Genomic DNA, 13,933 nt, shown 5'->3' with positions numbered 1-13,933 from the left:
GGCTTCCGGCCGCGTCCGCCAGTGTTCGTGTTTGGTAGGAAAGAGAAGGGAATAACTTAGTACCGGAATACCGCTTCTTAACCCGTACCTTCACGGTAAGCAGGATGTAAATTCATGAAGTTTTAAAGGCAAACATTTTTCCCCCGATAGTCAAGGAAACGCCAGTTTTTTTCTGAAAACTGCGGCTTCTGCCTGGTTTTGTTCCACTCGGCTCTGCGCCGTCTCTCTCCTCGTTCGTCTCATTCGCTGGCGTATTTGATCGGCCGCGTTTCTGCGTACCTTCATTCGACGAGACGCGGTCCGATGCAGTCGGCTCTTGCTCATGCCCAAAGCTGGCGGATGTTTTCAGTGAATGCTGATTGTTTGCGGCTTTTGCCTGTCCTTGTCGCACTCACCGAGTCTCGTTTTCCCAGTTTATTACATCGAGGTTACACCTGGGAAAACGTTGCAAGAGTATGTGCCATTATGGCTGTCATTGGAAAGGTTCGGCTGGTGGAGAGGAAGATGTTCGAGTGAACGAGCTAGGCAGCGGTGGGAGAAAACCAGGCATCGGAATGACTGCATTTGAGGACCGGTCGAAGGCGCGGTTAGAAGTTAGAAGGAGGCGAAGGTTAGACAATGAAGACCTTGATGGGTTCGGCCACGTAGTCAGAAAACACTGCAACTGGCTGATGTCGGTGGGAAAACTAGACGCTACTGGGTTAATGAAAGCCGGTGAATACCGTCAAAGGTGAGCAAATATTCTGAGAAGTATGTTGAGGTGCTATGGCAGAGTGTAAAAAGGCTTAAGGACGCAGCTGTGAAAATGAGAGCATATGCTTGGCCGTGGGAACAGGAAGCGTGTATTGTCACTGCTAATTGGTAAAATATTTGCTGCTTCGTAAGGAGCCTAGTCAAGCATCGAACATCTATGCGTGTTAGAACAAGTTACAGGATGAATAATTAATTTACCCATTCCAAAGTAACAATGTGGCAATGACAGGCGCCAGAGACCGAGTTTAATTTTGACCACCTGGGTTTCTTCAACGTGCGATTGAATGTAAGCCAAAGATAATTCTCGTATTGCGACCCCCATGAGAACGCGGCCGCCGCGGGTGGGAGTCGAACCGTCCACCTCGTTCTCAAGGGAGTTACAGGAGATAACCAAGCCCTGCCGAGCGAGACACGACGCACTGTTACGGCTCGTCGACGGGGCTTTCAAAGCTGGATGCACTTGGCTAGAACCATCTCGCTTCTTCTCCGAAAGTAGAAAACGAAACGCGGCGCGGAAGGAATCCCGACAAGGGCCCTTCTTTCCTCAATCAAGACCCACTTCACGGAAAACGAATTCAAGGCTGCTCGTCTCCTCTCGTCGACAAAACAACCCACACACGTGGCGTCAATCTCGCGGGAAAGGGGAAGCGTCTGTGGTGCACGTTTCCCGAAGAAAATGCAGCAATCAAAGAGCGCGAAACCATAAAGGAGACGCAGAAAGTGGGTAAAGTGCTGCCGTGAACCGAGTAAAACGAAGCAAATGACGGGGAACCACGATTTCAAGCCTTGGCCAGGGAGTGCTCTGAATGGATCTCCAACGGCAAGAAAAGGAAAGGTGGAATCGCTCCGCGATGGCGGTGCCGGATGCTGCGCGGTCGATGCGCGCGCCGGAGACGGGAGTTAATCCATCGCACTTGCCCGCCTCATTGCGCCCTGCACTCAGCTCGGGGAAAATCTGTGCCTCTCTGCTGCTTTGCTGCTGTTGTTCTACGGCGGCCCTTGCTCCATCTGCGAGATTTCCATTCCAGACTGGACGATAAGTGAATAAATTATCGCGGCAGCGCGCCCACCGACACAGTGCCCTTGAATCATTAGATGCGCCTACTTCCACTGGATAACTCTCCACGGGCGTTGTTTCAGGAAGAAGTCGCTGGCAATACAGTTGAGGAGGCCGAGTGACATTTTTATAACGGTAGCACACTTCACGTACATCGCGTACCATCACTTCACATTTTCATGCCATTTTTTTAACGAATGTTTTAACAAAGGCCATGTGTCATTTCATTTGCAAGCATGCGCACAGGTATGAGTGAGTCTAGTGATTTGTCATATCGTAACGTTACAAAAGCGACACAGGGAGATAGGAAGGTTAAGATAACGGGAGCAACAGGAAGAAGGGAGAGTGAAAGAAGGGATGAGCAAAAGGATGTTAGAGACAGCTCAAGCGAATGAACTGCGTCATGGTTCCGAAATCGTAAAAGAGCTATACACCGCTCAAAGCGCTGTCTCTTAGGCTTAAATGACCATGAGCCAGTGTGTCGGCTTTCGTTAGACATTACCAGCTATGAGAGAGAGAGAGAGAGAGAGAGAGGAGAAAACAAGAAGAGGAAAGTCAGGGAGTGCAACCAGACCAGCGGTTTGCTAGCCTACATTTGCGGTAAGGGAAAGGGGGAATGGGAAGGGAAAAATAGGAACAGAGTGAGCTCGCAGTACACGTAAGAGGATGCACAGGAACACTAATGCGGCCTCTCAAGCCCATGTATTTCAAGAACTGTACTAGTGCGTAAATCGTTTCTGTGCCAGTGACTGATGTGGATACGGTCCGAGTACCTTTGATTCAGATAGCGGTCTCGAGTCCAGTCGGTTTAAAGCTGTCCGGAGAGAGAGGCGTTGTACATCGTAGCGAGGACAGGTATGCACCTATCGTGTATAGGTGCTTGACGGCTTTCTCGCAGCTACAGGAGTCGCATGTGGCGTAACGCTTATAATCGTATACGCCACTCTCAGCCACAAGCGGCATGATAATAGCGAATAAGCGTGCTCATTCCATCGGTGGTGCCTAGGTCGACGCTCTTTCATTTTCGTTCGTTCGTTCGTTCGTTCGTTCGTTCGTTCGTTCGTTCGTTCGTTCGTTCGTTCGTTCGTTCGTTCGTTCGTTCGCTCGCTCGTTCGTTCGTTCGTTCGTTCGTTCGCTCGCTCGCTCGCTCGTTCGTTCGTTCGTTCGTTCGTTCGTTCGCTCGCTCGCTCGTTCGTTCGTTCGTTCGTTCGCTCGCTCGCTCGTTCGTTCGTTCGTTCGTTCGTTCGTTCGTTCGTTCGTTCGTTCGTTCGTTCGTTCGTTCGTTCGTTCGTTCGCTCGCTCGCTCGCTCGGTCGTTCGTTCGTTCGTTCGTTCGTTCGTTCGCTCGCTCGCTCGTTCGTTCGTTCGTTCGTTCGTTCGTTCGTTCGTTCGTTCGTTCGTTCGTTCCTTTGTTTGTTTGTTTGTTTGTTTGTTTGTTTGTTTGTTTGTTTGTTTGTTTGTTTGTTTGTTTGTTTGTTTGTTGGGACTTTTTCTTCGGGTCAAGACTCGAACCTCGCCGACATGAAACAACGGAGTGTTCTCACATCAAAGTAATGTTGACACACTACTTTCTGTTTTTGTTCTCACTAGGCTGAATGGCTACTGTATTATTGACTACATGATACAATTGAAATGCAAACTGACTGCAGTAGTAAATGGAAATTTTCCCTTAACGACTGGCCTATGAGGTGCGCCCTTATTGTGAACACTGCCACGCGCCTGAAACGCTGGAACACATACTTTGCGGTTGCTCAGCATATATGCTGGAGCGAAGGATGTTGGAAAGTTTCCCAGCCAGCGTTGGCATGCAACCACTGTCGGCGGACACTGTCGGAGGACACTGTCGGAGGATGCTGCCCTCGGCCCATGGCCTGACACTGCAACTTCAATGCGGGCAACTAAAGCGCTGTTGAAGTTTCTGCAGGACACCAAGCTAGACGAGCGTCTCTGCAGGGCCACTGCCTAACTGCCTAATATACATAAGCAATCACAACTTCTCTTATCATCATTACCTATCCCAGTACTTTCACTCCCCTCCCCTCATCCCCAGTGCAGAGTAGCAGACTAAAGCGCACAAGCTCAGTTCAACCTTTCTGTCTTCCCTGTCAATAAATAATTATATATATCCTTAAGGACAACTGGCAAGTAAGGACCATGATTTGAAAAGTCACTGGCAGCGTCTTTCCGAATCATTACTATGCGAAAGCACGCAAATAAACATAAATTATTTCTCGATTGCCGCTCTTTTCTTTGATAAGTTGCTCGCTCTGAAGAGGTCGAAATAACATGTACAGCTACGGCTAATCTTTTTGTTAGTATATTTTGTTAGTATATATACAACCCCACGCAGCCAACAGAGAGTGAAGCCATCGGGAAAGCATACGCGAAATTAACACTTCTACTTAACTGAAACGTAAAACTGATAACGAAAATTAAAGAGGACGAAAATACAACTTGCGGCAGGTAGCGGCCGATCTATCATTTTCCGCATTAAGCGCGCGATGCTCCACCATTGAGTTAGCGCGGCATGTATTTGTGCATGTGTACATAGATGTAGCCCTGTGAGTGTTAGCGTAACTCACGGCCCAAGAAAGCTGACGGGTGGATGACCGCAGGGGTAGCTCAATGCTAGAGCATCGCACTCGTAATGCGAAAAAATTTTATTTCACTTCCCACCTGCGGCAAGTTGTCTTTTCGTCCACTTTGATCCATTTTCATTTTGTTAATATTTTTACATTTCAATTAAAAAGAAGCATTCAATTTCCCATCTGCGTTCCCTGGATTCACTCTCTGGCTGCGTGACGTTTCTATGTGTTTCACAGTGAATAAGTAAACAATTAAAAAAGTAATAATAAAGCAGTAACGTTATCAAGATGCCATCACAACACGTGACTCAACAAACGTCAAACAACAAATACTGCTCGTGTTATTTTTTTTTTTTGTGTGTGTGTGTGTGTGTGTGTGTGTGTGTGTGTGTGTGTGTGTGTGTGTGTGTGTGTTTGTGTGCGTGTGCGTGTGCGTGCGGGGGGGGGTGTATTTCCCCACTTCAGCCATCTTTGCTTTTTTTTTTCTCGATGCTGCAATATCGAAGCCGACGGCCAACTTCCGAGCGATATGGCAGACACAAGAGCCTCTACGCATATCCTCCAACCTTTAGTTCACCGCGATATTGCATTCCTGGGTATCCGCACCGCCGCCGCACACTGGCGCCACGAGGAATCCGCTCCTCCCTTCCTCGAAACCAACGGCAAGCCGACAAAGTGCTCGTAGAGCTCTCTGCGGAAGCGTGCCGCTGGCGGCCGTCGTTTTACTCGGAAGCGCACTTCCCGGCGGAAGCTCGCGGGTGATGTTCGGGCTACCATGCGCAGCCGTTAAGCGACCGCTGGAGTCGCCGCTTATGCGCAATCACGCTTCTCTTGTGCTGCCAGCCAGGCTCGCCGTCGAGCCAACGATGTTTGACTGCGCGCTGGTCCGGACGCAACACACGCGCCTATGTACACACGGTGCTGAGCCCCGCTGGACAAAACCACGTCGAGGCGGCTGTCAAAACACGTGTCCGGGATAATAAGGCGCCGTTGCCGCGTCCGGTCAGTACTAACTGCAGGAGCCGCATCGCATCCACTACCCCCTCCCTCCCCCCACACTATTGCTGGGAACGTGTTATGAGTTTTTCCGCGAGGTCATCGTGACGCCTCTTAACGGCCCCCATAGCATACTTCACCGCCGCAATATGCAGGGTATGCCAGAACGGAAATGTTTGCTGTAGAAAATTCCCGAGAAAAGGGAGTCATCCTGGACTCTTAGTGCGGCAGAATATTGTAAATTGTTGGAACTGTGTTTTACACCTTTTTCAACCGTCGATGCGTATCTGGCTGTTTTACAGCGAAGCGGTCTATGGCTAGGGTCCCGGGATTTATTTGTGGCATAACGTCGACAGAAAACTATCGTCATCAATGGCTCATACCCCAAATGCAATGGCTCATGCCCCCGTAAGGCAGACGCTTCAAGCACTCAGCAAAGTGAGGCGAACACTGTATACATTCTTCGGAATCACGCATACAACATACAGGTCAGCATACGTAAGAACAAGCTCAAAAAAAGCATCCGAGCCACATAATTGAGGATAAGGCACTCCAACGCCTACATGCAATGCTAAGCACGTAGCGCTGCCCGCATACGCTTCATGGTAAAGATTACTGTTGCGCAAGCTGCCACGGCGACGGCAGCTTGACTGTAGCATACGAAGCAGGAAATGACGTAACTGCACATTCGTACGTAAAAGAAGAGCCGGCATAGGAACAGATTTTTGTTGTGAGCGTTCCATGGAAAGGCCACGTATAGTGAGGACTCCTGAAGAACATCGTGCACACGAGACGCGGCGAATTCCTCCTCTCTCTGGTCCACTCTTTGTATGTGCACGAAGTATAGCGGCGCAAGCCAAGTCGCAGGCCGTCGAAATGTCGTAGGCTAATAATTAAGTAAAGTGCATGTGAATGCCACCAGGCGAATAATTTCAACTTGCGTCGCAATGGGTACTCTTTGTCGTTGTCGCTTACAGCTTCGCTGTACAACCACCTTCACAGCGTGGATTGGAGACGATTTTCTTTTCCTTCCACTACGTCAGCCCATCCGTTGCCGCTCTACCGCCTCCACCACCACTTCGCAACCCTGATATCCAGCAACGTGACGTGTGATGCTCCTGCAACGTCACTACTGCACCTGTCCTACTCCGCTGTTGGATCCGCGTCCGCTCCCTCTCGTTCCGGGAATTCCGCATCGATACCACCTGCGAACATCCGACTGTCCTGCGCAAGGCTTTCGCATTAAGAAGACCGAACCTCGACATTTATCATACGTAGGCCCGTAGGCGCATTCACAAGCGGGTCCTGACTCGAAGCTTTTCTTCAACCCCACAGAGTTAAGCACAGCGGCGCGCCCATTGAGTGATGACACTGCGCTTCGATAATGCCCCGCAGTTACTGCTATACGATAAGGAATTAATAGCTTGCGAGGCATACCTTCACACCAGTGCATTCAGAGAGCAGTTTGTTTAAACGCTGTGATTCTTTTTCTTGAGTCGAGGTGCAGTGTCAAGCGGAAGAACGTTCCGGAATGCACCACCAACGGCCGTGTTGCCTAATCGTGTACTCAAGTTCCAACTTTTGAGCTCTTTTCCTGAGCCGGGCACTCGCTGCATGGGTGGAAAAGACAATGCCTTTCTGACAATTGCGAAACTGCCATGTTCCTAAAAGTGCCCGAAAGTGCGCTCCGACGCCCTTTCGGGCTTCAAACCATCGATGGATAGGTGCCCCGCCGCTTCGTTCGATTCGCGATAAGCTCCGCGCCAGCGGCTGAGCCGACCAATCTCCCCCATTACCGTCTGTCCTATAGGGGCTCGCAAGAGTAACGTCCTTGTGGCAGCCGGTAATTGACGTGGATTACGGGCAGCGACGACGGCGGAGATTAAGCGGCCGGAACAGCCATTCCGAGACAGCTGGCGGACGTGTCTCTCCAGTCATCTTATGTTTCATTAAATATGGATAGTACTGCAGCAACTATACTGGGACACAAATAATTAGAGCATCTGTTCGCAAGGAGCTCTTGCGCTAGAACTACCCGAAAAAGTAAATTCCAGCAAATCCTAATTCCGCACATATTATGAGCAAAGGCGGCCAGTCAATGGCGCAACGAGAATTTTCGAAAGAAAAACTTTGTGAATTCGGCTCCGGAGTCGAATTTCGAAAAGTTGCTTGCAGGTACAACTATCGCGCGAGCGTACGACGTTAGTGCGCCCGCAAGTTGCGATAACTCGCCGTGCAATACTTATAGGGCCTTCAACTTGGACCTTGATAAGCCGCGGCCAGCCCTAGCGCTCGAGATGCTGCGCGCTTTCGGTGGTACGTTTAGTTAAGTCGTGATCGCACGATCCGCCGGAAAGGCTTGCAGTAAACAAGTCTGCTCGAGAGAGGCGCAGGCGTCAGTTGAGGGTGGCGGCGCGACTAAATATAGAACCCCACATCTCGTAATTAATCGATAACGGCCGTCGCTCGTGCAAAAAGCAGCAAGCAGCCGGTGACCTTCGTTCACAACGCCGCCGCTACAGTGATCTCGCCGATTTGTCGGCGTCTGCAATGCGACGCCCGATTTGGTCGTCAATGCATCACGTGCGCTCGGCTGAGCGAAGTGAAGCGCGCCCGTGCACTCTGACAAACAATGGGAAACAAAGGCAAAGAAGCGAAATTGAAGAAAAAAAAAGTGGGCGTGATAAAGTTGCTGTCTGACGCATTTCTGAGAGCGAATCATGCGAAAGTCGTTCGCGCTCAGAAATGCGCCTGAGGCATCGACGGACGTTACCTGCGTAGCGTATTCCATCGTCTTCTCATAGGACCCACACTCAAAAGACTGACTGACTGCATGAGAGAAGGCACGAAATATGATGCTAAAGAAAACGAAGAAAAAAGAAACAGACACGTTGCGAAAAAATAAAATACTGCTTACGTTTGCTGTCCGTTCTTTTGCAGACACTCAGTCTTGATCGGAAGTGTTATAAATCGTGGAGCCGAAGATGGCACGTAAACCCCCTAGCGTACGTACCACTAGTCTAACATGGATATCACCGAAGACAAGCCGAAAGACGGTTTCTAACGCCTATGAGAAAGCATTAATAAGACAAAATTGACGCTGACCAATGTGAATAACTTGCTATAAAAGACCTTACAGACCCCCCCCCCCCCTCCCCAGGTAGTCTTGTTCACAACAAAATTAAACAGGATGGGCTCGAAGTACTATTGCGGTTGAGCACATAATGTATAGGTGCGAGTGTAGACGGGGTTAGCATTCCCGTCGATCCTATTTAAAGTTAATGTGGTCATCTGGATATGCAATGATTCGAATAAGGGCACTGATCTAAAACTTTTTTTTCTCTTGCAAGGACAAGTGCTTTGTCCCAACCTATCTCATGAACCAGGTTTCGCAAGTGCGCTGGTACGTAAGCCATGCTTATTTACGTCATTCCGATTCTCCTGGAATCTTCTTTAATGATTGCCGCTTTCTACGATGCAGCACTTGTAATTGCATTGCGCGCAGGGGATAGCATACACGACACCACGGAGCTTCTCACGTGGTAGGCAGTCACGTGGCAGTTACGTAGGCAGCTTACGTGAAAGCGCGTGAACTTCCTGATTACTATACTGACGAATGATATATCCGAAAGCCTCGCTAATGCCCGAAACGCTAGGAATTGCCTCAGACTTCCTGGTTTTGAAGAATACGATGGACGAGCCGGTGCTCGCTGTGTGGATAAGACGAAGGAGGCAGACCTGGGGGCCAAAATTGATCCAGAGTCCCCTACTATGGCGTTCCTCATAATCAAATCGCGATTCTGGCACGCAAAACCCTAGAAGACAATTAAATTCAAGGAGGCGAGGCAGACACAAGCTACCAGCATAATTACAGTCTCCCCGATAGGCCAGACGAACGTACAAATTGCAAGGGTGCCTTTACTGTCTTGTGGTATGGCGTCTGTATAGGCCGGCGTTCCAGGACTATCTGCTCCGAAAACGGTCGGTCGTCAAGACGCGCCAATGCGGTCGCGAGTGGCTGCCTGTGTGTGCTGTATCGGGGACAATGACAAAGAACGTGTTTGATAGTTTTCTCGTCGCCGCAGTGGTCACACGCAGCACTGCCCTCCCATCCGATGTGGAAAACAAAGGACTTCATAAATGCGACGCCAAGCCACAATCGGTAAAGTACCATTTTTTCGGGTCGGAATAGTCCAGGTGGAGGCTGAAGTTGCAGGCAGGGGTCCAGTCGATGTAGACGTGTATAGTGGAAACAAGGCGCGTTAGACAACGATTGTAAGGCATCAGATGCGAGCACTCGAAGTTGCGCTGCTGCATCTATCTATTCTTGACGGCGTAATTGGCTCCTGCACGCCTTCTTCATGAATAGATCGAGTAACTTCATCGGCCATTACCCATTATGCCACAGTGGCTAGGGAGCCACTGAAATGTGACGTCGTGTCCTTGCTCGACAAGGTAATGAGAAGCTCTCGGATTTGTAGCGATAGTTGTTCGTAGGGTCCACGGCGTAAGGCGGAAAGCAATCAATGTAAAGCTACCGTAAGAGTCGCTGAAAATGCTCCACTTTTGAGGTGGTTCCTGTCGAATTATGTGTAATGCGCTACGAAAAGCAGCAAGCTCCACGGCTGTGGATGTAGTCTGATGCGATGTCTTGAACTTGAAGGTGGTGACTGAAGGTGGTGACACTGCAGGATATTTTTTTTTTCTTTAAGGCTTTTCAATTTTCGGATGTCGGCTTAGATCTATGTGAATATGGCACGTTTCGCTTCAGATAATTACTACGGTTCGAGAGTGCCTTTCTACTACCAAACAACAATGATTCGCATTATGTAGCGCTTAAGTGGAGTTATGGCGGTCAAATGGTTTTTAAGTCATATTCGCTTTCCCTTTCACAATAAATTCGTGCAGTGTGACAGATGTTTCCCGTTCGCATGTGAGCGATGTTGGAATGCTTTAACCAGCCCTGTTTCTCCGTCTAGCTTTTAAAGGTCTTGTCATAATATACCACTCAGTACAAGTAAATAATGAGATTCATGAATCGCTGATTCACTCAAGGTAAATGTTTGGAAAACAAATACGGAAGTCCATGCGGTGAAAGCACAGCTCAAGTATTACATTTCTCGCATTCCTTAGAAGCAGACTACAGTGATTAGAAGAAAATTTTATTAGTACGGACATATATAAACTTGCACGCAAAGAAATATAAACAGTAATTAGAGAGCACGACGCAACGAGAGCACGCAGTGAGAGCGGTAGCGAATGAACGTAAATGAATTATTTCAGACAACAAAGGCGACTCCTCCAGCTGACTTAATCGGAGTGAAGTTCACAACACCGACACCGGTCGCGCGCGAGGCTAACTTCTGTATGTTCCTTTATGCGCCGGCTCTACTGACATCAGCGTCCGTCAGCACGTTCCGACGGCCTGGCCATATGACCGCGTCGGAGATGCTATGCAGGCTGACATTTGGTACCGACCTCGCCGACACACGTTGCCGCCGCATGAAAAGCGTTGCGGAATTTTCATGTAAAGCTTCACTGTAAAACACTTTTTCTTTTTTTTGGGGGGGGGGGGTTTCCCACGCGAGTGCTCTTTCAGTGGCGAAGCCTACTTTACAGACTGAGGCTCAACATTGTGCGCGATTGTGGTCGGCAGGTTGCGGCAGCGGCCAGTACCTGGAGTCCGCGGGCATCGGGGCGTTGGGCTGCGAGCGCAGCCAGACGCTGGCGCGCGCCGCCGCCTCCTGTGGAGGCCATCAGGTGGTGCTGGGCGACGCACTGGCGCTACCATTCCGAGACGAGGCGCTGGACGCGGCGCTTTCGGTTGCCGTGCTCCACCACCTGGCCTCCACCGAACGCCGGGTGCAGGCGCTCAGGGAGCTGGCACGCGTGCTGCGCGTCGGCGGCCGCGTGCTCATCACCGTGTGGGCCATGGAGCAGACGCAAAGGAAGGCAAGTGCTTGCCTCGACGCCTCACTCCGTTCGTGTTCTTTGCACGCACAAATCGACACGCTTTGCGGCATAAATGTACGCATCTATCTATCTATCTATCTATCTATCTATCTATCTATCTATCTATCTATCTATCTATCTATCTATCTATCTATCTATCTATCTATCTATCTATCTATCTATCTATCTATCTATCTATCTATCTATCTATCTATCTATCTATCTATCTATCTATCTATCTATCTATCTATCTATCTATCTATCACAGTGGATGCACGGTCACACGGCTATTAACAGAACACGCAAAAATATGATATATTCACAAAAACCAAACGTCATCGTTGCCTGAGCTGCTACACTGACTAAAAATTAGAGCAGTAAGTGTGCTGGTATTTGTAAAGTGCTGTTACCATGTTTCGCGGGTGGTTTCAGGTTGGACTGATGTAAAGTTAAAACAGAAAGAGTCAAAGGGTCGATCCCGAATTTGTTTTCAAGAAGTAAGTAAGGGAGTTCATTTCTAAGTTCCCTTAATATAACAATCGGACAACATTGCTCTATATTGGGTGTCCCAGCTAACGTTAGCCAAACTGTTCAACGAAAAAAAAAGATTGAAACGTCATGGTGCAAGATACGATTCTAAGAACTACGGTGTTCGGTCATCAGAAGCCGAACGATTGAGTGCCGTAGGTTTTATTATTGTATCTTGCACGTGTTTTTTAAACATTTTATTTTTCGTTGAACAGCCAAGCGAACGTTAGCTAGGAGACACGGTGTAACAGTGGTCGAATAAGTAATGTCACCTTCACTTCGTCACATCACCCTGACGAAAACGAGTCTCCTTGACAGAACGTTTGTTGCAACGACATTCCTTGTTCGAACACTGTTAATTGCCCCAAGCCTCCATCTTCTTGTGAATATATCTCTTGTTTTGGATTACTTGATATATTGCTCGGATCAAGAAGAGGGCCACCATGGTCTGTCATTTTTTTTTCTTTTGTATAAGGTCAAATAAATAAGGGTGCTCAAAATTCCAGCACTGTAAACGACAAAAATTATTTTCGACAGTGCGGGCAGCTTTTAAAGACAAGTGTAAGCGCTCAGATACGCAGGTCTATAAAGCTTTATGTATTGCTTCGTTTGCATATCATAAGAATTCTACATACTGTTCCTTGCTTCTTTGCAAGCGACGCTTCCCTGTATGACAGTAATAGTATAACCTTTGGTTACTAACGTGTTTGATGTTTAGTTTCCAAGTCACTGTTAAAATGCATCTTCCTTGAGAAGATGCAGCATTCGGAAGTGACTGTTATATTTAAGTCCGGAAACAAAAACGAGCTAACAAATCATAGGCCAATATCTATACTTCCTGTAATTTGAAGGGTCTCGAAAAGATAATTTGCAAGAGAATTACGTTATTTTGTGATAAACATAGCATCCTATCAGGTATGCAGTTTGGTTTCCGGTATGGAATGTCTAGAGTTTTCCCTGCTAACGTAAAAGGATTATTTTTAAATAACTTTGAGAACAAAATGTTAACTCTACGTGTATTTGGTGACTTTTCCGAGGCTTTCCATTCGGTTAACTATAAATGTCTATTTGCAAAATTAAGCCATTATGGCTTTCGCGGAATTCCCCTAGACTTTTGAAATCAATATATGTTCAGCACAGAAAGCAGTGTGTAGCTATGGGATCCAAACTTTCTTCAGCAAGGGAATTAACACAAGACGTTTCACAATAGGTGTGCTTGCACCAACTTTATTTAATATTTATATTAATAACGTTACCAATATTAGTGAACATGCACAGTTCATAGTCTATGCGGATGATACTAGCTGTTTTTCTTTTCAGGTCACTTGACATTACGCATGTTACATATATGACAAACAATACTATTACAAAAGGGGAGAAATCTAAATTCATTAGCAATTAATGCGAATAAAACTGAGGTTGTGTTGCTTACGCCACCACAAAAACAGGTAAACTACAATACTGTTCTTTATCTCGGCACAGAAAGGATATAATTAGTTGATAATGTAGAAACGTTAGGAGTAATTTTTAACAGCCATTTCATTTGGTATGCACATGTTGATCGTATTATGTCCACTTTGCCGAGGGCATCTGGAATAATCTGTCGATTACGACACATGCTGCCTTATAAGGTAAAACTGATGTTATACAATAGCATCTTCTTTTCACATGTAAGCTGTTGTAATCTAGTATGGGGGTACGACATCGCAAGCAAACATTCGAAGCTTAAAAACATTACAAAAGAAAACCGTCCGACAATATTTTAACGCACCGTTTGATGCACATATACTCGAGATATTTCGCGCTCCTAATGGGCTTCCTATTGAATATTTTTATGATTATAACCTAGTCTTAAAATTTTTTAAAGATTTTCGGTGTAACAACAAGGCTTTCATAAATTTGTGCAACTTAGTGAAATCAAAGGAAGCGTTATACGAATTCAGAAAACGGAGCCAGTGAGTGTTACCTTTCATAAGAGCTAATTACGGTTTCAGGCGATTGCAGTGCCAGATGCCGAGAATATCAGACGTGATATATGCTTCCCATACAGAACTAAACGCTAT

The 13,933-nt window shown here is 47.5% G+C and overlaps 1 protein-coding gene across 1 annotated transcript in view; it reads left to right on the top strand.

Annotated features, from left to right (window-relative positions):
* fid (fire dancer) overlaps positions 1–13,933 on the top strand; it is a 51,654-nt gene that overhangs the window by 27,184 nt on the left and 10,537 nt on the right. Inside the window, exon 2 of the mRNA XM_065434312.2 lies at positions 11,047–11,342. Within this exon, the coding sequence (XP_065290384.1) occupies positions 11,047–11,342 (296 nt within the window). The remainder of the gene's footprint in view (positions 1–11,046; positions 11,343–13,933) is intronic.

This window comes from Dermacentor albipictus, chromosome 3 (genome assembly GCF_038994185.2).
Source record: "Dermacentor albipictus isolate Rhodes 1998 colony chromosome 3, USDA_Dalb.pri_finalv2, whole genome shotgun sequence".
Lineage (NCBI taxonomy): Eukaryota > Metazoa > Arthropoda > Arachnida > Ixodida > Ixodidae > Dermacentor > Dermacentor albipictus.
This window is presented reverse-complemented; position numbering and strand designations above follow the sequence as displayed.